General features: G+C 43.0%; 2 protein-coding genes across 6 annotated transcripts in view; one reads left to right on the forward strand and one right to left on the reverse strand.

Moving 5' to 3' along the window:
- The window catches only part of MAP7 (microtubule associated protein 7), a 202,352-nt gene that overhangs the window by 82,741 nt on the left and 91,877 nt on the right, over positions 1–27,734 (reverse strand). The window contains exon 1 of one of the 5 annotated variants that reach the window (XM_088452554.1): positions 25,027–25,464. The exons of 3 other annotated variants lie outside the window; for them this stretch is intronic. Coding sequence is in view for 1 of the 2 variants with exons in the window: in XM_088452545.1 (XP_088308671.1) it covers positions 18,779–18,794 (16 nt within the window). In the remaining variant the exon portion in view is untranslated. Of the gene's footprint in view, positions 1–18,778; positions 18,907–25,026; positions 25,465–27,734 lie in introns of those variants that run through there. One more of the 5 variants, XM_088452545.1, reaches the window with a different exon arrangement.
- Positions 13,622–16,715, forward strand: LOC148543070 (cyclin-dependent kinase 5 activator 1-like). The gene is made up of 2 exons (XM_088451830.1): positions 13,622–13,794; positions 16,277–16,715. Exons 1-2 carry the CDS (start codon positions 13,622–13,624, stop codon positions 16,713–16,715), a joined length of 612 nt encoding a protein of 203 aa, XP_088307956.1.

Genomic DNA, 27,734 nt, shown 5'->3' on the forward strand with positions numbered 1-27,734 from the left:
GTAACTTGCCTTGTAGGTGAAATGTTGACATAAAACAATGCAAAGGTTACCCTGCATTCCTATAGCCAAATATTTCTATATTGTTGTAAGAGGAGAGGCAGACACAAGTCCTGGCAGTCTTGAGCAGGTCTAGTGAGCAGTAGCATTGATCAGGACACCTTGGGGCTTATGCAGTGGCGGATCCAGGGGGGGGCGATTGGAGCGATCGCCCCCCCTAGCGTCCTTGCCTCTCTGCTCTGGGATTGGGACTTAGTAACACTGCGCAGCGTCTCCATCCAAGTGAGTGCTGCTGATGGCAGATGGGCCCGCCTCCCGCTCCGCTCCTCCCCCTCCTGCTTTTGGGACTAGTGCTGCTGCTGGCTGATAGGCCCGCCTCCCACTCTGCTCCTCCGGCGACTAGTGCTGCTCCTGGCTGATGGGCCCACCTCCCGCTCTGCTCCTCCCCTTCCTGCTGCCTGTGTCCAGGGACAATGCACTCTGCTTTAGGTATCCTCCACTTCCACAGACCCGCGAATCGCGGGATTATGCTGAGGGGGGCGGAGCCTAATAATGGAAACTGCTCAGCCCTGCCCCCATCAAAAACCTGCTGCAGCATATCAGGATAGCAGTAAGAGTGTCTTTTAATTACATTTATATAAGTGTGGGTGTGTACATATGTCCCTACGTAAGTGTGGGTGTGTACGTATGTCCCTACCTAAGTGTGGGTGTGTACATATGTCCCTACGTAAGTGTGGGTGTGTACATATGTCCCTACGTAAGTGTGGGTGTGTACGTATGTCCCTACGTAAGTGTGGGTGTGTACGCATGTCCCTACGTAAGTGTGGGGTGTGTACGCATGTCCTTACGTAAGTGTGGGGTGTGTACACATGTCCTTTACGTAAGTGTGGGTGTGTTTGTATGTCCCTATGCAATATATGCGCCTGCTATGATATATACAATGTGTTTATGTGCATGTGTCCTATGTAATTACTATATATATATATATATATATAGTATAGGATAGTATAGAAAATGTGTTCACCCTCTGGGGTTAAAAACACAGCACGGCACTACAGGACTTAAATAAGATACAATTTATTACACGACGTTTCGATGGGCGAACCCTCGACCTCAAGTGAAGAATACAAATAAGTGTATTCTTCACTTGAGGACGAGGTTACGCACCTCGAAACGTTGTGCAATAAATTGTATCTTGTTTAAGTACTGTAGTGCCGTGCCGTGTTTTTAACCCCCGGAGGGTGAACACATTTCCTATACTATGCACTTTTCTGCAAAGGCACACAGGCAGCGGGACTACTAGACCGAGTGCCGGTCCAACACATCGATATCGATATATATATATATATATATATATATATAAATGTGTGTGTCTGTCGCATGGAAAAAAACAGCTATAGAGGGGAGAAGTTGGGACTAGAAAGGGGTGGTGCCAGGATAGAAAAGAGATAAGAGGAGGAGTCAGGGTTGTTATCATTAAACCGCCCCCCCTAAATGAGAAGTCTAGATCCGCCACTGGGCTAATGCACATTTAGGCAAATGTCCAAACAATAAGCAGGTATTTATGGCAATATAGTGAGTAAGATACATTCTTCCATTTGGATATATGCGTAAGGATAACGGCAGGCGTACTCTTACACCGATATACACATACACCTAACTAGGTCATAAGAACACGAAAAGTTTCCAATCCTTTGTTTTGATGTCAAAATATGCATACGCCATTAGTTTTGATTTAACTTAAAAATAATATATATATAAAAAAAAAATACCACCACTTCTAAATGACAGCAGATAGGTTCCTTATTGTGTATGAATAAAAATAGCGAAAAACTAAACTGTAAAATACGCCTAGAAAATAGGGGTGCGCACCGGCCACTTTTCGTGTTTTGTGTTTTGGATCTGGATCTTTCTTCGTGTTATGGATCTGGTTCTGGATAGGTTTTGCCAAAACCACCCTTCCGTGTTTTGGGTTCTAGGTTTTGTGTTTTGGATCTGTATTTTTTTTTAAAAAGCATAAAAACAGCTAAAATCACAGAATTTGTGGGTTTTCTGCTCCTATGCTATTATTAACCTCAATAACCTTAATTTCCACAAATTTCCAGTCTATTCTGAACACCTCACAATAGTGTTTTTATGTCCAAAAGGTTGCACCGCGGTAGCTGGATAACTATGCTAAGAGATACAAGTGGGCGGCACAAACACATGGCCCATCTAGGAGTGACACTGCAGTGGCAGACAGGATGGCAGTTTGAAAAACTAGGCCCCAAACAGTACATAATGCAAAGAAAAAAAAAAAAGAGGTGCAAGATGGAATTGTCCTTGGGCCCTCCCACCCACCCTTATGTTGTATAAATAGGACATGCACACTTTAACAAACCAATCATTTCAGCCACACAACTGTGGCTGAAATGATTGGTTCGTTTGGGCCCCCACAAAACAAGCTGGCAATTAATCTGTCCCAGCACAAACTGGCTCTACGGAGGCAAGAGGTCGTCCTCATCCTCCTAATCCACCAATTCCTCACCCTCTTCAGTGTTGTGTACATCCTCACAGAGTATTAATTTGTCCCCGCTGGAATCCACCACCACAGGTCCCTCTCTATGTTCTGGAGGCTGGTCTCCCTGGAAGAGTTGATGTCCAAACTTGGTCCTGCCTGCCCTGCATCACCACCAGCGGGTTGCTTAGGATACCTAAGTTTTTTCCTGGCTGCCCCAGTTGCTGGAGAAAATGAAGAAGGAGCTGTTGACGTATCACGTTCCGCTTCAACTGACAGTGTTTTCACCAGCAGGTCTTTTCACCTCTGCAGGCTTGTATCGGCCGGAAAGAGAGACACCACATAGGCTTTAAACCTAGGATTGAGCACGGTGGCCAAAATGTAATGGTCTGATTTCAACAGACTGACCACCCTGGAATCCTGGCAAAGCGAATGAAGGGCTTCATCCACAAGTCCCACATGCCGAGCGGAATCGCTCCATCTTAGCTCCTCCTTCACTTTCTCCAGCTGCTTCTGCAAAAGCCTGATGAGGGGAATGATCTGACACAAGCTGGCAGTTTCTGAACTGACTTCACGTGTGGCTAGTTCGAAGGGCTGGAGAACCTTGCACAACACGGAAATCATTCTCCACTGCGCTTGAGTCAGGTGCATACCCCCTCCTTTGCCTATGTCATAGGTGGATGTATAGGCTTGAATGGCCTTTTGCTGCTCCACCATCCTCTGAAGCATATAGAGGGTTGAGTTCTACCGCATCACAAACTCTTGCTTCAGGTGAAGGCGGAGCAGGTTCAAGAGTGTTTGCTGGCGCTCCAGTCTTCGGCACGCAGTCGCTGAATGGCGAAAGTGGCCAGAAATTTTTCGGGCCACCCAAAGCATCTCCTGCACGCCCCTGTCGCTTTTCAGAAAATTCTGCACCACTAAGTTTATTGTGTGAGCAAAACATGGGACGTGCTGGAATTTGCCCAGAAGTAATGCCCGCACAATATTGGTGGCGTTGTCAGATATCACAAATCCCCAGGAGAGTCTAAGTGGGGTAAGCCACTGGGCGATGATTTCCCTCAGTTTCTCTAAGAGGTTGCCGGCGGTGTGCCTCTTACTGAAACCGGTGATACACAGCGTAGCCTGCCTTGGAACGAGCTGGCGTTTCTGAGATGCTGCTACTGGTGACGCTGCTGTTGTTGCTGCGTAAGGTGATACATCTACCCAGTGGGCTGTCACAGTCATATAGTCCTTAGTCTGCCCTGTTCCACATGTCCGTGGTTAAGTGTACATTGGGTACAACCGCATTTTTCAGGACACTGAGGACACTTTTTCTGACGTTTCTGTACAGTCTCAGTATCGCCTGCCTAGTGAAGTGGAATCTAGATGGGATTTGGAACCGGGGACCCACTACCTCCATCAATTGTCAAAATCCCATTGCACTAATGGCAGATACCGGACGCAAGTCTAACACCAACATAGCAGTCAAGGCCTCAGTTATACGTTTTGCTTCAGGATGACTGCTGTTGTACTTCATCCTCCTCGCTAAGGACTGTTGGAGGGTCAATTGTTTAGTATAAGTAGTGGTGTTCCTACTTCCTCTCTGGGATGATGAACGACTTCCAGCAGCAACAGCAGCAGTAGGCGTAGCAATGCAGGATCCTCCGGAGGAATCCCGGATAGGAGAGTCAGTCATGCCAGTGATATGGTCTGCAGGACTACTTCCGATCCTGACTAAGGAGGAAATTGACGAAGAGGGAGTTGACGGTGTGGTTTGCAGGCGCTTAGATACAACAGGACAACGGGATCCCTGGACTGCTTACGGTCTTAGCCAAAGTTTCTGAACTTGACAGTAACTTTTTATGAACGCGCTGCAGGTGCCGTATAAGGGAGGATGTTCCTAGGTGGTTAATGTCCCTACCCCTACTTATTTCACCTTTACATATGGTACATATGGCAAGACAGTTGTTGTCCGGATTTGGATAGAAATATTGCCAGACCAAAGAGGTGGAATGTTTGGTCTTCTGCCCAGGGATGACCGTGATGGGGTTTTTCATCCCACGGACAACAACTGTCTCCCCCGGAGCTACACCAGTATCCTCATCCTGTTGCATATCAGCAAGTGGACTGTGGGTGCTCATTTCAGCACTTGCAGGGGGCGTGCAAAAGGTGGAAAGAGCCACCTCTTCCCGTCCAGTGCTGGGAAGGTCAGGCATCGCAACCACCACCACACTTGGACTCTCCTTGGGGATTTGTGATATCTTCTTAGAACGGACAGTTCTTCGCTGCGTTTTTGCCAGCTTAACTCGTTTGATTTTTTTTAGCGGGAGGAGGGCTTCCATTGTCATGTGAAGCTGAACCACTAGTCATGAACATAGGGAAAGATCTTAGCCGTTCCTTGCCACTCCGTGTCGTAAATGGCATATTGGCAAGTTTATGTTTCTCCTCAGATTATTTAAATGTTTTTTTTAAGGTAATTTTCCTGAACCTTGTCATTTGGGATTGTATGTGCCCTCTACTATGACATTGGGCATCGGCCTTGGCAGACGACGTTGATGGCATGTTATTGTCTATGTCATGACTAGTGGCAGCAGCTTCAGCACTAGGAGGAAGTGGTTCTTGATCTTTCCCGATTTTATTTTTATCGGAGAAAGTTTTGTCCTCCATTTATGTTATTTGATATATACGTGCGGCTAAGGCGCACACAAACACAGTAAATAATTTTTTATTTTTGTTGGAGACTAGTGCACTTTGTGTGTTACACCACCCTTTAAGAAATGCGTCAGCCGGCTCTTTACTTATGGGACACAGGCGCACGCTTGGCGCTGCTCAATTGTTGATGCACGTGCAGCTACAGTGCACACAATTCACAAAGACAGAAAAAAAAAAGAAGAATTTTTTATTTTTTGTGGAGCGCACTTTGAGGGTTACACCACCCTTTAACACACACAGACGCACGCTTGGCACTGCTGCTTTGAGGATGCACGTACAGTGCAGACAATTCACAAACACAGAAGAAAATGTTTTATTTTTGTTGGTGCACTTTGAGGGTTACACCACCCTTTAACACACACAGACGCACACTTGGCGCTGCTGCTTTGAGTATGCACGTACAGTGCACACAATTCACAAACACAGAAGAAAATGTTTTATTTTTGTTGGTGCACTTTGAGGGTTACACCACCCTTTAACACACACAGACGCACGCTTGGCGCTGCTGCTTTGAGGATGCACGTACAGTGCACACAATTCACAAACACAGAATTTTTTTTTTTTTTTTGGAGTGCACTTTGGGGGTTACAGCACCCTTTAACGGACAAGCCAGCTGGCCCTTTACTTATGGGACACAGGCGCACGCTTGGCGCTGCTCCTTTGTTGATGCACGTGCAGCCACAGTGCACACAATTCACAAACATAGAAAAAATATATATATAACACTACAGCAGCCCTTTAGGACTGGGACACTGCACAGGACTTTGGAGTGGACACAGCCCCTATGAACAACTGACTGCACAACACAGTTCAGCCAGCCCCTATGGACTTTGGAGGAGTGGACACAGCCCCTATGGACAACAGCAGCACTACACTACACAGCCCAGCCAGCCCTAACTCCCACCCTCCCTCTTCACTGTCCATAGCCGAGTGAGAAAATGGCGCCGACGCGGGTACCTTATATAGAATCCAAAACCCGCGAGACCCGGTAGGCGGAATGATGATGTTTTGCCTCGATTTCAGATCAGAGTCAGGCGGGAAAAGTCGAGCCTGACTCGGATTGGCCTCGGTTCGGGGGGGCTCGGATTTCAGAAATCCGAACCCGCTCACCCCTACTAGAAAATCATATAACTATAGATATGAGCAAAGAAAGCTTCAAGGGGGAATCTGCAGTCAGACATAAACATGCCCCTGCTTTCCTGAGCCAGCGCTTGCCTGCCCCCTTCCCGGTTCTGGTACTCCAAGTGTCAGATCTGCATCCGTAAGCTTTTTTTTGTGTTTGTGGGCATGTGTAGTACAAATTTGTGTACAATGGGCGTTATGTCTACAACACACATAAATACCCATTGTAGGCACCAACTGCTAAAGCTAGGTACTAGATCATTCTGCTCTAGATGTAATACTTCATAAGCATGAACTGGAGTATGGATTCACAGATGCACAATAAATCTTTAACAGAACGTAGAGGAAGGCAATGTGCATAATATACACATATTAATCTGCAAAACTACAGGTGATTTCTATCAGGACCAAGCAAGTTTTGCAGAGTTAGCTAAACACACGTATTTCAGTAACATGCAGTGAGGGGAACCATCTTATGGTGCATACACACGGTCAGATCTGTCAGATGAACGATGAACGATTTTACCAACAATTTGAACGATATCAGACAGTATTAAAATTAATGAAGTTGTCAAAATCTGACTGCAAACACAGACGATGTCAGATATCGTTATCTGACAAGCGGGAACGCGCATCGTTCATCGTTGCAGCCCCACGTCAGATTTTCCTTCAGATATGAACGATTTTTAACATAGTTATCGTTCATATCGGACAACAAATCTGACCGTGTGTACGCACCATTAGTCTTCACCAAAGAATATATGGTCAGATCAAGTAAATGCAACATTTTAACACGTAAAGCATTATGGACAATGGTGACTTGCCTTGTACATAATTGTGTGCTCTTATTTCTTCAATCTGAACTTTCTGGTTTGTGAGACTGTAGGTGATAGAGAACTACAGTAGCCACCATGTTCAGTTATTATTTTGAATTAGACTACGATATATTACACTTTGCCTTACAGAACTTTTTATCAGGGGGTGCTGTAAGAAGTTGCTTGTCCCTCTCAGATACCGTTGGGAGGCCAGGAGATTTTTTATTATGCTCATTATTGGCCTCCTGAATGGCAGCAGGACTGTGTATTCTTCAACATCACTGCTTGATACAGCTTTGCAATCAGTTTCTAAAAATAAGTGGTCTAAAGTACTTTAGTTTTGTGATGTCATCAGAACATGCAAACAGATTGCGTTATATTGCACAGGTTGGTGGTACATTTTCATCCCCATACTCTGCCTCTGAGCATAGGATGAGAGTAAATGGACATCCTCCTGAGGATGACCATCATATTGCATAACTTAAGTTTCATCACGCTCACCCTCAGGCACCTATGAATAGCCACTTAATTACAATTTCAAAAGCACAGATAAACGAATGAATAGAAGGGGTATTATTGGCTGGTTATACAGTATATACACTTAGGTGCTAGTGAAAGTGCAGTAATACTGTATATGAACTCAAGTCAAAATTCCTAGTCACAAATTCAGATGTATCCACATACATCTAACCTCCGTGAGCTACAAGTCGCGTTACACATAACGTGTGAGCGTCGTGTGACTCTGTAGTGCAGAGGTGTCTACCTCCAAATGCGTCTAATTCACACAGTGAATAGGACGCTCAAGTAGCCTCTGCTGATTAAAATGAAATGCGGCATGTCTATAGTCTGTGTGCGACTGCAGGTGTATCTGCACGCAAAATGCTACGTTACACTGTCACAGCAGCTAACACAACCCTGTCTGGAATCTGACTGCCGGGATCCCGAGCGCCGGCATCCCATACCCAACCCGGATGATACAGGTACAAAATAGAAATACCAGCGCTAAATACTCAAATGAAGATGGACAGTTTATATAAAAAATACCAATTGATAATTTATTATACTAAAAAATGCGCATCAGTGCACAAAACGAATCTCCTATAGATATAGATAAGTACAAACATATATAACATCCCAATACACATAAAAAACAATCACATAATGAAAAATAAAAAATGCATATAAATAGTGGAAGCTCCTTGTGGATTGTGCTTCAGCCTTTATTCTCTAATTGTTGGATGCCAGAGGACTTCCTAACAGCTATTTTCAGCCATAAACTGGTAACGTTGTGCTGCTGCTAATAATATCTCATTTGGGACTTTGTGGAGAGAGCCTTAATTCCGACGTCCTAATTTACGGATGGTCTAGTGGATTCATTACAATTCATACATTCCACTATTAATATGCATTTTTTATTTATTATTTTATTGTTTTTTACGGATGTTATATATGTTTGTTCTTATGGATCTATAGGAGATTAGTTTTGTGCACTGATGCGCATATTTTAGTAAAATAAATTAGTAATTGGTATTTTTTATATAAACCGTCCATCTTCATTTGAGTATTTAGCACTGGTCTTTCTATTTTAAATGTGTTTTCTCTTTACTGTTGGGACTGACAACCCCTTTACCAGCAGCTCTTGTGACAGCGCGTCGTTAGGATGGTACACGGTTGGGTAATAGACAAGCCCACAGATAGTGCTGGACATCACCTAGTAATATATATTTTTTAGATTATGAAAATATGCTTTTAAATACATACTATTTACCCAAATACTGTAATTAAGAAACATCTACAATTTCGAAGACCTTTTTCAAAAAAATATTTGCTAGTTAAGTGCCTACCACATTTTCAATATAATAAAGTGCCATTTGCAAGTGAGCAGGAACAGTGGTCAAATATTTACAAGATACAAATTTCAGATGTAGTTATTGAGGTATTTGGACAGAAGGTCGACCGTAACAATGTCGACGCCACAATATTCACATTAGAATGCGAACATGGTTCAAACTCTCGAATGGCAACCTGTCGGCATCCTTAGAAAGCGGTTGCATGTGAATATTGATATGCTGAGGATGCTGGCGGTTAGAGTTAGGCATAAAGGAAGAAATACTTGCTGAATGCTGGAGCATCAAAGGCCCACGCCAGAAGTGACTGTCACATGGCTGCCGGGACCCTGGAAGAATTTGCTTGAGCCACCGCTGCTGCCAGGAAAAGGTATGTGGTCACTGGGCCACAGTTCATCATGTCGACATATCATCAATGTAGACATAACGAATATCAACATAACTGTCGACAAATCATACCACACCCCTTATTGCACCCAGGGTGTCTAGGTACTTCTATCTATGTAAAACATCAAATAAATATTAAACATATAAATGTTTATTTTCAACTAAACAGTTTTACATAATGTATCAACCATAATACTATTTAAAACAGATACAACTCAAACAGTATTTTGCCAAAAGGTTTTAAATGTAGAGAAATCAAACTAGAATTACTTGCAAACAAGACCTCAGCATTGTAAGACAAGAGAGACTATCCCCACATCAAAGAACAGACAGAGCAGACCCAAGTCTATGTGCAGCAGTGGCTGGTACAGTTATATGGACACGCTGCAAACAGAAGCTTCCTTCTGTCAATGTCAAAAACGGACACCTGGCAGCTGGCCTGCTGCACTGCTCATTTGCACATTACTGTAGGCAGCAATGAATGTAGAAAGAGTGATCACCATAAGAGGTCTGCAATCACAACGGATGAGACAATGCAGTTGCCAATACACTTATAGCGAGTTTACATGATTAACAAAAGCAATCCAATATAAATATAGCAAGAAGCAAGCACAAATCATATGTGATTTCTGAAAACCTGCACATTTTATACTAGACATTTCCTTATATATGCAGTATGAGCTACATATTATATATATATTTTAAGGATGTGCAGGCTCGGATTAGTTCGGTTTTGCACGCCAGGTTCGGATTTTTTCCCTCCAAAAAACGAGACTCAGAAAGAGGCATAAGGTCATCTTTCATGGACAAGCATCATCATTCCTGGACAAAAGTCACGGTACATAGCAGCATGAATTTTGCTACTATAGATAAGTTATGGGAAAAAGGTATACATTAATGTAAAAGTGCACCTTGGTTAGAGTGAAGATCAAGGTAGAGTAGAAGCTAAAATTGACCTGTATCACCCAATTGTGTACTTGAATTGAAAATAACAGCGTTAACTAAGTTATTCAAAACTCAAAAAAATGGAGGATAAGTTAAGTAAATGGAAACTGTTGCCATTGATCCCACAGCTACTTTGTATAAGAGAGGCTCACATAAAGGATGACTCATGCCGGAGAAATATGGAAATGTTCCTTGCACATGCAAAATTCTAAGCACGCTATTTAAATGTAACATGTGCCTGTCTTCAGCAGCATCCATAATGCCACATTTGTTTTTCACGCAGAATCTTGGGAACTTGAGAAACACGCCCAAACATATATTCAACTGCTACTGTCATGTATGGACCATCACATGTGTGTTTTTCCTACTTAAACAAATGTATGCACTTTTAGACCCTTTATTTTACTGCACATTAAAATCCCACTAATACACACCAAAACTGGCCTAAGGTCAGCCCACTGTAACATGATAATCTACCAGAATATTAAATTTTGCTTTTTTTCACCGCCTTCTGGAGGCTAGCTGAATGACACTATATAAATTTGGGCTTACCAGATGCTTTGTGAACCTCTATGTTGCGTCTTAAGAGAGGAGGGGGCCCGTGTGCACTTCCCGTGCGGGACCCCCTCCTCTCTCCCCGGTGGCCGGCAGCCGACTGACGCGGCTACCCAGCCACCGCAGCCTTAGTAGACTCCGGGCACTAGAGTGTGCCCTGAGTCTACTGCGCATGCGCAGAACACCAGTAAAAAAATGGCAGCGGCAGCCATTTTCCGGTGTTCTAAGCAGCGCTGACATCCGATGCGGGACCACAGACAGGTAAGTTTAAAATAATATGGGTGCAGTGTGTGGCCCTCGTGGACCCAGGGGACCGTGTACCCCGCACACACTGCACCCACTATAGATACGTCACTGGTTGCATCACTACAACTTCCTTTAGGTTGTTGGCATTCTGTGTGTCAGTTATACCCCTTTCAGACATACGACCCAGGAAATTTCCTACTCAGACCCGGGAATTTCTCCTGTGCAAAATCCCGGGTATTTGGTCGAGACCCCCCTTTCACACTACAGCTTAGACCCGGGAATTCCCGGTAGACCCCTTTCAGACATAAGGAGGGTTTTTCAGTTTTTTACACTGGATGTCTGATAATAGCTGGTATTGTAGGTGCTTATTGAAAGTGAGATGACTGAGTCTGCAGTGTGAACGTTTTAGGATCCTCCGCTGCTGCAGCTTCCTCACCTCTCACTTCCTCTGTGATGGGACAGCGCCACAGTCTATTCCAGACATGTCGCCCATGATATGCTAGGGGACAGCTGGGGACTAGCCTGGCTAGAGCCGGTACTGCCATCTGTAATGGGTCCCACAATTGGAGCCGGAATGATGGCGCTGCGCTAGAGCCGAGCTCTGTGACCCCAGAAACCCCTCTCCAGTGACCTGAAGCAGCGGAGCCGCCTCTTCCAGCCTCCCCGGCTCTGCCCCTTGCCATGTCTCCAAGATGCCGGCGAAGAAGAGGAGCTGCTGACTTTAATAACGGTGAGGCAGCATCTCTGTCAGTCATGACAGGAATGACAGTCAGCTGGCCAATTAGAAGCTGCTTGGTGCAACCTGGGAGTATATTCCTGGGTAGCGCCATTCAGACATGAGCAGGGTAATTTCCCGGGACTTAAGTCCTGGGTTAATTCCCTGGTTGATTGAAGGGTCGGCTACCCGGGAAGGTGTTCCTGGGTAGGTATCTTTCAGACATACGCGGCAACCTGGGAATTTGGCTGAGGCATGCCAAATTCCCGGGATTCTTGGTATGTCTGAAAGGGGTATCAGTAAGTCTGGGCGTCTGTTTGTGTGTTAAGGAACAGGTTTTTTTTAGTGAAATATTGTGTATGTAATTTATAGTATAGGGCTGTAACTAGGGTGGTGCGACATGTGCCATGGCACAGGGCACCGCAGGGCAGGTGGGCGTTGCTCGGGCCTGTCAATTTTAAATTTTCTGTTTATAATCATTCTCACTTGTAGTTACCTTTTCTTTTATTCCCAGTATCTACTGGCCTCCCCTATCTCCTCCCTGGCCGACCCCGCCTCCATCTAGCCAATTCTCCGAGCATCTCTGTTACCAGCACACCTTTGCCAGTGAGTTCAGCTGCAGGGACAGGGCACATACACACATCCGCTGATATCTGCTGCATATACACTACAAGTAGCACCCTTTCTATACCTACAGATGGTGATCTACACTGCAGGCTCCAGACAAACAAATCCTGCTGCAGGTGCAGGTTCACCAGCGCTCTATTACATCTAGAGCTGTTGAGTTATACTGCGTAATTGTTCTGCACCATCACTGCAGCCATTGGATTCACATTGTATTTAGCAGTGACACCTGGATAACAGTAGTACAATCGGATTGAACCCCTTTATCGGGCACAAATCTTATGTCCCTAGTTGAAAAATGGGAGGTGGGGGTGGGGTGAGGTTTGGCTTGCCAATGCACTTTCTGGCCCTGGGCACCAAAAAGTCTATTTACAGCTCTGGTATGGGGCCCAGTATGTCATGACTAACTTAGGCTTGTGTTCTTTTAAAAAAAAAAACTATAAAAGAAAAACAATACATCTAAGATATTTGAAACCTCACAACAGAGAAGGTGCTAACTGCTCTTATACCATCTGATTGTTGGAGGAATAGGATGTCTCTACATAGGTTTAAAAAAAAAAAAAAAAAAAAGGATTTCTGAAAAATATGTTGACTGCAATACTCAAAACTTTGTATGGTTAAACTGATTTTGAATTGACTGTTTATAAAAACATAAGGATTTAAAACTTGCCCTTAATGTGACCTGGAGGCCTCTTGGGATTACTGGTTTACTAATTAACCTACTGTCATCTTCACATCAATTTTGACTAAAGCACTGCTTAACCAACGCGTCACCAAGTAACTGACAACACTGAACCAATAAAAAAAAAAATGCTTGTAAACACATTCTGCTATAGTAGTGGTTCTCAAACTTGGTCCTCAGGAGCCCAAGCATTTCATGTTTTCAGGTCGCCTGTGGATCTTTAAAAAGTTAAAGTTCGTAATATACATGTACACCTGCTGCGTGACCTGGAAAACATAACCTGTCTGTGGTCCAGAGGACAGAATTTGAGAACCACTGTTATATAAAGATACAATATACAACAGTACGATACAACATGGCCATTTTTTATTTGGAGAAGCCTGCTCCTGATCTGCTCTGATCATACAGGAGCTGTTGTCAGAGCCCATGTATAGAGATGGCAGCTCCCCACCGTCCCCAGGCCCTTCAACAAACTCTGTCCACCCCTCACAGGCTGGGATGGTACTACCTGTTTCTGGAACCTTGGATGAGAAGTATGCTAAGGAAAGTTCCCCAAGCTCTAGTGCCAGCAATGGACAAGAGCAGAACAAACAGGGGGCAGTACAAAGACAATCAAGCATTCGCTCCCCCTGTGCTCAACATCCGGACCATGGTATAGTGCAGGTAGGGGCGTATCTATAACGGGTATCTGTGTCTGCTCTCTATTAGTAAACAGGAGGCTTGTTTAAGTTTTACCAATAAATGTTTTTTAATATAAAAAAAAAAAAAAACAGCACACACACTAAAAACACAGATGAACTCTGATTCTGCATAAAAAGATGACAAATCTCACACTATACATGTAATATATATTCACATATAAACCACAGAAATTTCAAAGATTATATATATATATATATATATATATATATTAGCAGCAGGTCTGGCACTCACAGCAAGCAGTAGGCGAACAGTCCGGTGGTATAAATTTATTGAGATTCCAAAACCCGGCACTCTGAAGGCAGCTGGAACCTGAAACGCGAGTTGCTTGGGTGCCTCCCCTCGGGATAATATACCCTCACCATATTCAACAAAAATAAGGTGGCACTCCATTGATGCAAGTCTTGGAGTGCCACCCTACTTTTGTCATATATAATTCCTTTTGCATCACTTGGAATCCAAACCACACATATACTGCTTTGTTGTAGTAAATAAGTCCGCAACTTATGGTGCATACACACGGTCAGATCTGTCAGATGAACGATTTTACCAACGATTTGAATGCTTCCAGACAGTACTAAAATAATCTGACTGCAAACACAGACAATGTCAGATATCGTTATCTGACAAGAGGGAACGCGCATCGTTCATCGTTGCAGACCCACATGTCAGATTTTCTTTCAGATATGAATGATTTTTAAAATCGTTATCATTCATATCTGACAACAAATCTGACCGTGTGTATGCACCATTAGTAATTGTTTTTTTTAGTTAGTAAGCATGTGGCAATTTGTTGCCAATCTAGAGTTCTCACAAAAAAGCAAGCTGGTCAGTAGTTAGCAGCTGTTAGTATACAGATTGTGAAGCCTAGCATCCCAGCAGTTCACTTGGCGCTCTATTTATTAACATTATTTTGACTAAAATAAGTGAAAAAGGGTGTTTTCACACCCGTTTCACATTATTTTAGTATCACCTATAGTTATTACAGGGCAATTGGAGTAGAATTCGTAAAATTCTACTCCAACCCCTAAGAATCACTTATTTTTAGTAAGCAGATCGCATTTCCCATAATTGTAATGGGAAATGTAATCCGACCAGAATTACTAAAAATAAAATGTGAAAAAAATACCTAGGGAGGCCCTGTGATAATAACGCCACCTGGAGGTGGCGTTATCCAGGGTATCCCCCGGTTACCGGACTCCTACTCTGCTCTAACGGGGAGAGCAGAGCAGCTGTGTGGTCTAAACAGACCGCAAGCTGATTACTGTAAAAAAAAAAAAATTAACTTACCTGACTCCAGGGACCGGTGATTGGGGCTCCGGGTGATGTCCTCCCTCCGGTCAGCTGGTCTCCCATAGTGCACTGCGGGCCGGTCATCAGCTGATCGGGTCCCAGTGCAGTATTGGATATCACCTGACTGGAGAACATGGAGGACATTATCGGAGGCCCGGTTCATGCAGGTAAGCGTAATTAAGGGAGGGGGTCGCGGGGGAAGTCCGCAATCGCGCGGTGGGGGGCTTAGCGCCGGGGGGGTAGCAGCGGTGGGCGGGCGGCGCATGCGCGGGCACTTTGTCACAGTATTTTTTTCGAAAATACTGTGACTAGTGTGCGGATGGGATTCGCAGGGACAGAGCTTTTTCGCAAACTCTGTCCCTGCAAGGAATTTGTAGTAAATCCCTGTGATATTGCCTGAATTCGCAATGCGAATTCAGTCGTTAATATCACACTACAATCTGCATTCAATATGCGGATTGCAGCAAATTGAGCCCTTAGTAACTTGATGAATAGACCAAGGATGTCTGGAGGATTGTCACATCAACGCACTTTTTCCTGTAAATAACCGGGACTTGCTCAAGGCTGTCTTGAGAAGGTCCCGGTTATCTACGGGACTTCCACGAACACCGCATATACCTCTATTTCACCATTTATTGGTTTCATTTATTGGTGAAACTTAAACAAGCCTCCTGTTTACTAATAGACAGCAAACACAAATATAGATTTGTATATATTAATATACTTTTCTCACTAATGAGATTCCAGAATAACTTAATACCAAGCGCAGTAATGTACATATATGTATCTATAATGGGTGCAGGGTGTGCAGTGCACCTTGGGCCCCTGGCACATTCTGCACCCATTTATTAAATACTTACCTCTATGGAGTCCCACGTCGGCGGTACCAATGCTCTACAAAGTGCCTGGAAAATGGCAGTCGCAGCCATTTTCCTAGCATTTTGCGCAGGCACAGTCAGATCACCGGGAAAATGGCTGTCTCACCATTTTCCAGGTGACCTGCGCATGTGCAGTAGACTCTGGCAGAGCACTAGAGTTTACTCTAGTGCCCAGAATCTACTGTGCTGCTGGCAGCCGTGCGGAGAGGAAAGGCCCCAGGACGGAGACTGCACACGGGCCCCCTCCTCTATTAATACTCCCCTGAGTTCACGCATATAACAGTGAGCTCCTGCAGTTCCTGGGAAAGAACGTTTGCTGGTGGTGCCCGAACCTGAGGGAGCCGAGCCCAGAGACAATCACTCAGTGGTTCCGTAATGCCGATTCCTGGCTTCTGCAACACTACCAAGAACACAGCTTCATTACTCCAGCCAACGTAGTGTGTGTGTATATGATCTGCAGAGAGGTCATTGGTGACCACCTGAACAGTGAGGATCAGCAACAAGCCATCTTCCTTGCCTGCCTCTACTTCGCCTACTCATACATGGGCACTGAGACATCCTACCCACTGAGGCCCTTCCTTGTAGAGACAAAAAGAGAGGCCTTTTGCCAGCGCTGCCTGACCATCACAGACTGCAGCAGTGCCAAAATGATGCAAATAAACACTGACCACCATTACTTTACACAAGTGCTCCAGGACCTGTGTAATGAGGACATTAGGTAGAAAGGAGCAAAAGATGAAACCTGTGCTGACATCTGCACTCACATGGATGAGGCAAGTGGCGTCCTCTGCAAAAAGGAAGATTCTAAGGAAAAAACACTTGACACAGAACTGGCGATTTGATCAAATGTATATTTACAGATTGCGGTTTCCAGTCAGCCGTTTCTATGACAACCAATAAAAGCAGACCTTATAGTTTGCATTAAATCAAAACAAAAACCAGTTTTACGTTTTATGTACATAATGTGTAATGTATGAATTTTATGTAATGACTGTGGCTGGTTATTGTAATTTAATCATGGTGACGTGAAAGCTTTGTTCTGGAACCACTTCCTAAAGTTCTCCCTTATTGGTGGGGGGTAGTTTAAATATTATAGGATCAGCACTCCACTAAAATGTCTTGAGAAAAAACAATGCTACATGCAAAACAATACATCTGTAAACCAAAAACTGCTGCTGTTCTTTGTAGTTGGTTTCCCAGCACTTTGTACAAATAATTGTAAAATTGCTGTGTGATGCTGAAAATACTACATATCAGAATTGTTTGTACAGTATTTACTATTAAAGTCAAATTTAGGCAACATGTGGCTCTCCAGTGGTTGTTGAACTACAGATCTCAGCATGCCCAACCAGTCTATCTGACAACAGAATTTCTGCTCTGACTTTTGCCGTTAAGTGTTGGGGACTGCCAGGTTGCAGGAGAATTACCCAATTCTCCAGGGCCCAGGAGGTTCTACACCTCAGTCGGGAGTCTGCAGGTACCGTGAGAGTGGGCAAGTATGCAATATCATACCTACAGATGAGATAATAACCATCACACTTCACAGAAAACTCCAGCACATTATATAGAATGCATATTTTATGTTTCTACTGTTCAATATCATAGCTAAGGATACCATTTCTGTTAACAAATTGGAGTGTGAATAAGGCCAGGTTTTACATTATTAAATTATTTTACAGAAAAGTTTTACTGTTAAATGCTACATAAAGTGATTCATATAAACTACATTGTCACTCCAATGGTGAATGGGCCTATGACATCAAACATGCAGAATCTAATGTTTCCATGGTATGCGTTCGGCATCCCGGCAGTCTGGATGCCGACACTTAACTTACTGGTGCCAGAACACCGACGCCGGTCAGAATCCCGGCGCTGGCATCCCAAACGCAGGAATGCCGGAGGTAAGTAGCAGGGTGGGGGGTTAGATTTAGGGGGAGGTTTAGGGTGCAGGGAGGGGGAGGTTAGGTTCAGGCACCAGGGAGGTAGGGTTAGGGTAGGGAGAGGAGGGCTAACATACCGACCATCAAGTGTCGGTATGTTAACCCTGTCGGGATCCAGGCGTCGGGATTCTGTCAGTATTACATTCCGATTCCGTTTCCACATGTATATCAGTCCCATTCACCTTAATAGACTCCATAAGGAGAACAGTTATTTTGTATAGTTTTGAACAATCACATCTGTTTTCTTTTTATATTCGTCTGTGGTATATAAAACATTAACACAGATACTGAGAGCAACATCTCAGTCTTTCATGTATCTTTCCACAATAGTTTTTTTGGTTGCAGATATTCATAAATGTAAATTACAAACCAAATTGCTTACTATAAAGACCTATAACTATATAAAGTATGTTTTAACGGTACATAATACGCAGAGCTTTAGAGAGATTATTTGGACACTCACATTAGCTGGATATCTTTGTGTCTATTATACATAATGGTAAAAACCATCTATGCTTTCCTAAATTGACACATTATAGAAGAATCTCTATAAGAAAAAAGCATACGTTGATTATTTCCAACCATGTCAAATAAAGCTTATGACTTATTTTTTAAAACAAGAGAAAAGATGCTCTCCCATCCATTACCATAATTTCTGAGACCCAGCATCTTGCGACCTGAAATATATGACTAAATGCAGCAGTCACCGATCACCTTATAATAAAGAACACTTGTCACTGTAAGACATACTGCATCAACAAGAAAGCTACACTCTAAGACATTCCGCACATAACTACAACATACCATACTAAAGCAGAAGAATAAAAATTGAACAAACCTCTTACCATTTGTTCCCATCATTGTTTAAATAAAACGTAGAGGATTTCAGAGATTTGTTTATGTCACCAATATGCTGGAGTCCATAGTCACAAAGGCTAGGTTTCATGGAGTTTATTGCAGCACAGATATTCATTAAAGGAGGAAAGCAACACCACGTATTAAACTCCACTCAGAAAGTAAGAATTAGTTCGGAAATATAATTTACAGCCATGGAATTTTTAAGATGTGAGCTTCAGTGTTTCAGACTGGCCAAAATGGAGTTTCTCACTTCCACAGCATCAACAGATTAGATGAATGGGAGGGGACAGGGGCTCCTCTGATCACCTTCTCTGAAATGCTGCGTCAATGTATTGAGCTGCTTATCCTATGCTAAGCCCAAAGCAAACTGGTCTGGTCACTGGTGCTGGCAGCTGCCTCCTCTCATGGCCTAATTCCTCAAGAGATCACAGCTCCATGCAAGCCCGAGACAGCCATCTCAGCTCTATCTCTACGGAGGGAATGATTATCCTTTATTTGTAGACCTCCATGCTACGCCACAATAAAATAGGCTTTACAGTTAACAAAAAAATGTAAATATCTAAATAGGTTTGAAATATTTTTTTGTGCTGCACTATATAAAATGGATGGTAACCTGTGGTTTTTCATCTGTAGTTTGGATAGGTTATCTACACCCTCACCAGAGCCAGATTAACAAAGGGGCGGATGGAGCTCCAGCTCCAAGCCTCCAAATAAAAAATAGGCCCATCATCAGCATGATGATGAGCGCCTGCCTAGCTGGTCACACAGTCAGCATAAATTAGAAGTATTAAAATAGTTTTTCTAGTTTACTCACAAAATTATGCAGCCTTTCTTTTTTTATCTATTTAGGGAGACAGTGGGGCTGATAGTGTAGGGGGGTGTACAGACACACGTGGCTCTGGCCACAGCTTCTCCCCTTCTCTGTATAGGCCATTGAAAATTTCAGCGCCAGTCACATGTGGCCCTTAATACTGCTCTGACCATCACCCACACACTATCAGCAGCGCTGTAGAAACCCCATTATAAAAATATAATTTGAATTTAGTTATGTCATGATGAAGCTGCAATGTACAGTGGTTGCATAACTGAAAAGAAATGGGCAGATAACAGTGTGATGTCAGCACTAGGCTAGTGTAAACGCCTATCATTTCAGACATCATTTTACCCTATACTGCAATGGGAAAGATTGAAACATTGTCACATGGTTAAAAAGGGAAAACATTCCAAGGCAATGTGACATGTAAATTCCATGGTTAGTCATTTACCCTGGTAAGCTCATGTTTTTTTTCTCATAAGTGCTAATAAATAAAGTTTTCAAATTGTAATAAAATAAACACAGCATACTAGATCACCAAACACACAGTTCAGAATTGCAAAACATACCAATCAGGAAGGACCACTAAATAAACAAATAAGTTAACTAAATAAATAGATAAATAATAGACAGTTTTGTGAGCTAGGAGAAAAATTTCTTCCTAAATGTCTAGACATCCAATGCAAAAAGAGGGACAATTACAAAGTAAAAAACAACTAGCTTTGGGTCCAAAAATGCAAGTTGTGAAATTTTTATATTTAAATTTTATTTGGGGTGGGGTTAATAAAAACAATGACAGTATGTATTTACATCAGCAGGGAGACCGTAACCAATTAATATGTAACTACAAACAGTAGATCCATCTGTTGCAGTGGGCTAAATCAGCGGTATGATGTGAAAATTGTGTTCGCTATTTTTTTAAATAAATCTTGTAGTTGCTTCATTGTTCTCCCTATGAGTTGATACAATTTAAAGGATTCTATTTATAAAGCTGCGAACAGCCCTTCATCATCCATCCGTGACCTTCATAATATTTTCAAAGCTTCGAGCTACACCATGGTTTTAGATGGAGGCATAACTCCATCTCAAGCCATTAAAATGATATTTCTGTGATCCACGATACTGGGCAAAAGTGGTATTGCTTATGTGCAATCTTCATCTCAAACATACATAGCGTGGAGACAAGTGTCTCTATTAAGTGCCCATGTGCGGGTGTTCCTGTCCATGCATGTGCTGTACTGAAGAATAGTCGTGGATTGACAAAAAGTCCTACTGAGGGGATGTTGTGAAGCTCCCAGTGGTCAGAATCCCAATGGTTAGAATACCATCTCCAAAATTCCTACGGTCACAATTCTGACGGTGAGAATTAGGGTTTAGGGTTAAACACTAGGGGGAGGGGAATAGGGTTAGCCAGTGGGAAGGTTATTATCAGGCTGCCAAAGGGGATGGGTAGGGTTAGGCCAGTGTTGGCTAACCTTGACACTCCAGCTGTTATGGAACTACATAACCCAGCATGCACTGCTACAGTTTTGCTATTAGGGCATGCTAAAACTGTGGCAGGGCATGCTGGGGTATATAGTTCCACAACAGCTGGAGTGTCAAGGTTAGCCAACACTGGGTTAGGCTGTAGAAGGTGTTGGTTAGGGTTAGAATACTCACCAATATGTGTCGGGATTTTGACATTGGGATTCCAAAGACGGCATTGTGACTATCAGGATTCTAACCGCCGGGATAATGTACCCTACCCCTACTGAGGGCTTTTCAGGGGTTTGTCGAGGGACCTGGATACCGCAGCAATCAGTAGACACCAGAACGTGCCATTTTTCAAACACAGCCTGTGACATGGCAGTTAAGAGCAGATTGGCTGGTACCTGATTAGTGTTCCCTCTAGCTCCGGCGGGAGGCAGGGCGGCAGAGCTAGAGAGGGCATGCTCGTGCGCGCGCCTTCGGCGCGCGCGCGACCGAGAAGGGGGCGTGGTCCTCGGAAAAGGGGGCGTGTCTATAAGACGCATCCCCTTTTCGTCACTCTTGGGGGCGTGCCCGGCACTTACGGACACGCCGGGCAGCCCCCAAGCCCTGCAGACAGGGAGAATAGATGCCGGGCGCATGCGCCCCGCGTCTATTCTCCGGCGGTGACAGGGTCACCGCATGTTTCTCCACCCGCGAGACACTGCGTCCCGCGGGTGAGAACGGCTCCTGCAGGCTGTGAGGGCAGGGCGCTTTTTGCCCTCCTCCTGGAGGGCAGGGTGCTTTTTGCCCTCCAGAAGGAGGGCAGGGCGCCGCGCCCCGCTAAAACAGCCTAGCGGGAACGCTACCTGATCACCGTTCACTTTATCTCCTAACACAGCTTAGGAAATAGACCCCATAATTTTCAAAATTACCTCCACATAAGTATATATTTGTTCCCACTACCTACACAAAAGTAATTCTAAATAGAGCCCAAAGACTGTGGCAGTGGAACTAGAGTACAAGCCATGAAATAATTTGATTAAACCACATATATTGAAGGAACAGTATAATATATGCCAGTATATAGATATTGGTGTGTTTAGTCCAAAAAAAAATTTGCTACAATACAGATATGATAAAATTTTTCCTAAAGTTCTGTACATAAATAAATATGAGTTCCCCAGTAATGCCCAGTTTTATAGCACATGTATTATCATCAATGAAATTGCAGAACAAATTAACAACTGTAGCAGTGGTGCTATATTTCTATTCATGCAAACATGATTTTGTTTGGTATAATAAAACAGTTGTCGTCAGACAAGCCACTTACCCAATATCAGCGGACCCCCGATAATTGTACTGTATATGTGGGCGGCCAAGGGTAAAATATCGATCAGTCAGGCATGCCATATTGTCCAGTATGCCCATCCGATGCGATATTTGGTAAGTTAATAAGTTAAATGATGGCCGCATCTGGCAGAGTATGCCCAGCATGGAAGGAACAGGGAAATGTCTCCCCCTCAGGAGATATCGAGGCCAATAAACGGAGAAATCTCACAATGTATGCCTGCGATATCTGCAGGGTAACAGGCTGCCAGATAAAATGTCTGTCAGTCCAACAGGTATTTTATCTGGTAGTGTATGCCCAGCATAAATGCTGGATTGCTACGGCCAATAAAAGAATATATGTAGTTTCTTAATGATGTTATATATTTCACATGAGACTATGGGGTATATTTACTAAATGCCTATTTTAATAGATTTAAAACAAATGAAAATTGATCAACATCGATGTTGTGTTTCTGGGGCTAAACTACACATTTACTAACAGACAAAAATTTTCTTTTTTTTTTATTATGATGAAACGTGCAATTTAGCCTCAGATACACAACACTGATGTTGTTTGATTTTCATTGATTTTAAATCAATAAAAATTGATTCAAATCAACCATTAGTAAATGTACCCCTACAGATGTGTCAAACAGCCCCTCTTGGCGCACCTAGTCCTGCGAGACTCTAGTGCTGGGTGTTTTTTTTGCGTCCATTTTAAATGTGATGCAAATAGGATGCACCTGGAGACTGTGCTGATTAATTTGATATGTGACACTTGTATATCTGTGTGCGACTTTGTTTCTCAATCAGCATGCAAAGTGCTACCATGCAGATCTTAGATGTATTTTCAGCAAGAAGAAAAAAAAAAAACACCCATCGCTAGGCTGCACGGGTCCTGACAGCGCACTCGTGCATGGCGTATTGAGGCTAGATAAGCAAGGACACACCTGTATATGTCGATTGTGCAGCCAATTCATGTTTTGAGCGATTTTGTTTGGTCCAGGGCTGGAAATGTGCATAATGGAGGAAATAAAATAAAAACCCCACATTAAAGTCCATTCTACTATCACCAAAACACAAAAGTATAGTTTAATGTCTGGTTTCCCCCACCTCCGTCCTTCTGCTGGTAGAAAATACTCTTCACACCAGAGAATGCTCCTTTTTATGAACCTTTTTCCGCTGCTTGAGTGTCATTTAAATAATCGAATACCACAAAACTAGATCTCTTTTTAGACATATGTTTGTGCAAAGCTAAGCACATTCCTACACACAGCAAATACACACTCAGTTCTACTTATCAGCCCGCACAGACCTCCATTTTCATGTATACAATATACATGCATTGTAGAAGATCAGGTACATAGGACCATATGGCTGGAAAGTAGGGGCATACACAACATTTTAACTGCAGGAAGCAAATTACTGCACTCTTTGAAACAACTTTTCTTGTAAGTAATTATTGGAATAAATAATACTGGAAACCGTTTGTCACTAATCATAATATACTAAAATAACATACATATGTCATGTAAACACCACACAAATATAATGCTGCTGAAGGGAGTGATGGTGAGATGCAGGATTCAGGTTGGACAGGAACAGGACCTTTACACACTAGCCATCGAAACAGATGTAGTAGGAAATGGCTACTGGTCTCAGTAAAATGTAACTGATGTATGATCTAATTAAATCAGACTGGAGTCATTACTGGGCTAAGACAAGGACAAATATGTGTCTGTGTGACATTCAGAGACATCCCGACTCATGCTAGAAAAACACTGGCCTTTATTTTGTTAGGAGTAGCTGTGGGTGACTGGGGAAGCAGAGATGTGCGCATTATGCTAAAGTAACAGAATTATTCTCTAATAAGAAATGAAATACATCATCATCATAAAGGAATGGGTGGAAGAGCTGCACACTAAAGGCTATGACTGATACATGAGCTGCTCATTTGTAAGTTGCTGAATACTTTTATTAATTTTTCCTTACATAGAAAAAAAACATTGTGGCTATCAGTTGCAGGAATTAATAACCATGGATGTTTGTACAAGATCAAGAGAAAAGATGAAGGCTATGTAATTAACTGTAAACTTACAAAGCACTTCATACTGGTAAAGACATTTTTAATCACATTGTGGGCAGAAAAGTTAGTACACCTACTTGCCATAACGGGGTGGCACAGAGTTGCCCATTTGTGCTCTCCAAATCACAGGTGCAAATTATATTTCACTAAGTAATCTGAAATCCTGACCATATCTTACGATGTGTTCCAGCATAAACATTAATATATGCCAGTGGTACCCAAACTTTTTTGAATCACGGTGCCCTGGGGTATCAGCATTGCTTTCACAGCATCCCTAATCCAAACGTTTGATATTGAGAAATTCAGAAAAAAATGTAGTAAAGTAGTAAACGGAAGTAAACTGTGCTTACCTATGTTCCTTAGGCATAGTTATGTAGTGGTGGACAGGTTTGCACTACATATTTACATTACATTGACCATAAATAATTTGATTTGGTGCTGGACCACCAACCTGAGGCACCCCTGCAAGTATGCGGCGGCACACCAGGGTGCCACGGCACACAGTTTGGGAACCACTAATATATGCATCTGATTTAAGTCATGCACAGGACACAGACCTTAACATTCTACTTGCGCCCATATTTTATGTTGGATGAGGATTGCTCTACACTGCATCCATGGAGCCGCATGAGTCACCCTGCAGCTATAGCACACACAGCCCTGCAGTATAGAGAGCCGAGCTGAGCTCTCACACTGTGCAGACAGTTTTCACCGGCTGCCACGCTGGGAGGCTGTAGGATGTGTCACCACTCTGCCGCTGGCTGCTTGGATGGATGTGCTCCCTCCCGACACTGAGGAGCCGCCGCGCGCAGACACTGCTCCGTCAGGGGGAAGATGGCGCCAGCAGTGCAAGTGATCCGGCCCCGTCTCACTGCCGCAGCCCCTTGCCGGGTAAGACAGCCGACCTGTCCCCTTAATCGCCGCTCGCTGCCGTAACCGCACCTTCCGCTGGCCCCACGCCGGTTTTCAGTCCCGGGGGAGCAATCAGGATGGATGAGCAGGATTTAGTGGTCCGGAGAGCTCAGCCAGATACGTGTTACAGCATGCTCTCCGTGGCCACGCCCCCCCAGCCAACTATTATTTAAAAAAATATTTTTATGAGTAACACACATTCATTATTATGCATTAAAAAAAAAAATTCTAAAAAAAAGTCACAACTCCCTGTCTTGTGTCCAATCAAATAAAAAAAAAATAATAAAGTTTAATACACAAAAAAAACTAACTATATGAGGGCGATATTGTTTTTTAAGCCGTGATAATTAATGAGCGCCCAGTTTTGCTATTCAATTGCTCTGGGCGCTCATTAATTATTGCTATCTTCGCCTCCTATGAGACCAGGTTTAGCCGCGTAAAACGGCTAAACCAATCTAAAATTCTGGTTAGGGTGCGCTAACTGTGGTTAGTGCGCCCTAACCAGGGGGTTTCCCACACATTTCTGCTAGCACCCACCTGAGTGCGTGCAGAAATGCCGGCGCCTATCGCGCCCTGATAGAACAACAATTGAATTGCTCTGTCGGGCGTCCTATGACTGAGTGATTAAGGAAACACAAATCGCTGTCAGCTGAATAATTGCAAGCAGCCAATCACAAGTGATTGGATAGTGCTGGGGACAAAAATCAGCAGCAGCTATTTACACCTGCCAAAGACCACCTAAACATAATACGGACTTGTCAGGCAGAAATTCTATTTTATTCTGGTCAACTGTGTGAACATGCCCTTATTGTACTCTTTATATTACAGGTGTAATTTGGCAAAAGTGACAAATCACACAAATCTGCATCATCACATATAGGACACTGGCATGGGTATGCACAGGGCAAAATCACAGTAAATCAAGAGTAGGAAACGCCTGGCACAGCTTCTGTGGAACCATACACCCCAACATGCCTTGTCACAGTTTTAGCATTATCTAACAGCAAAATTGTGACTTTGTATATAGGGAGGTGTAGTTTCAGCCGGAGTGCCGCAAGTTGCTTGCCCCTATGCTAGATAATCTACACCAACTTGTGTAGTACTCAATTAACATCAGGCCCAATGTGGCCTTTTGATAAAATTAACAAACAATAATAAACCTAATAATCGTATAGAATATTAAAAATTAGCATAAAGGCACACATTGTTTATTTAAAGTAAGTGTTATTCACAGCTCATGACACTGGGCTACTCCAAAGACAGGAAATCTATAGTTTCATAAAAAGGGATTAACCAATCCGGATCATTAAACATTTTACCAGTAGACAGGATTATAAAATTGTAGGAAATCTGGACTAGAGTAAAGCCTTGCTCTAGACAAATAAGCAAAAGGTATATAACCTGTAGTTGCTACAGGGTTACATCAATCATTAACTACTAGAAGTCGAAGTAGGAAGTGACAATTTTTATTGTATGGCAAGAACTGCCAGCTTTAATTTATTTTCCTTTAGTCTACCACTTTTGTAACAGTTTTATCACTGCGCCCATACTTTACCTTGATGGGACTCTAGAAAAAAAGGAAGCATTATGGTCTTCTAATCAACATACTTAAGATCCTTCAAGTATCCATTACTAGCAATCAAATTCAGACATTCAGCCAAGAACACGAATGCTCCATGACTTGGTGCGTTGACTAGCTCCAAAACTATACATTGTTCAACTGAAATCAATTCTTCAATTTGTTCTTTTTTTTCTTTTCTACAAGAAGGACAGATAGACTATGGAAAGTTAGTTTATGTGTTTATCCAAATTATGGCATTACTGTATATAGTTGGTTAATATATGTACACAACTGAAAATGAATGCCAATGATCAAATTATTATTTTTCTTTATTTGTATGTAAATTATGACCAAATGTTCTTTTAAGTAGTTGCACAAGTACAGCCACATATTATATCAAAATGATATAGTTTTATACAGGGCCACATTAGATATTTACTATTGAATCATGGACAGAAGAGATCCTACAAGATGTAAGCACTTCCAGAGAGGAACGGAGGACAAGTGTGGAGGGCGTGGTGCCATGATTCTTGTCATCATGTCCTCCACACACTCAACTGGAAAGTGAATGGGATCTAGGCGGGCGGGTGGTTTTCTTAATTTGCAAATCACCTAGACATCCTGGAAAAATAAGCAAATATAATACTATGAGGCAAATGTATCAAGCAGTGGTTACTGTTTTCAGGGATTTCCCCAAAAAATAAAAAGGTTATTACTGCTTCTCCAAAATGTATTAAAAAGTAGACCGTTGAGAAATTAGATTTCTCCAGCGTGCCTTTGGATTCCGTTAAT

The sequence above is a fragment of the Taudactylus pleione genome, unplaced genomic scaffold, assembly GCF_031769625.1.
Source record: "Taudactylus pleione unplaced genomic scaffold, aTauple2 ptg000006l, whole genome shotgun sequence".
NCBI lineage: Eukaryota > Metazoa > Chordata > Amphibia > Anura > Myobatrachidae > Taudactylus > Taudactylus pleione.

Bases quoted from the DNA above. Each gene is read 5' to 3' on its own strand.
- LOC148543070 (XM_088451830.1), top strand. From the start codon at position 13,622: ATGGTACTACCTGTTTCTGGAACCTTGGATGAGAAGTATGCTAAGGAA. The intron at 13,795-16,276 runs GTATCTATAACG...CGCATATAACAG, and splicing joins GGTATAGTGCAGGTAGGGGC to TGAGCTCCTGCAGTTCCTGG.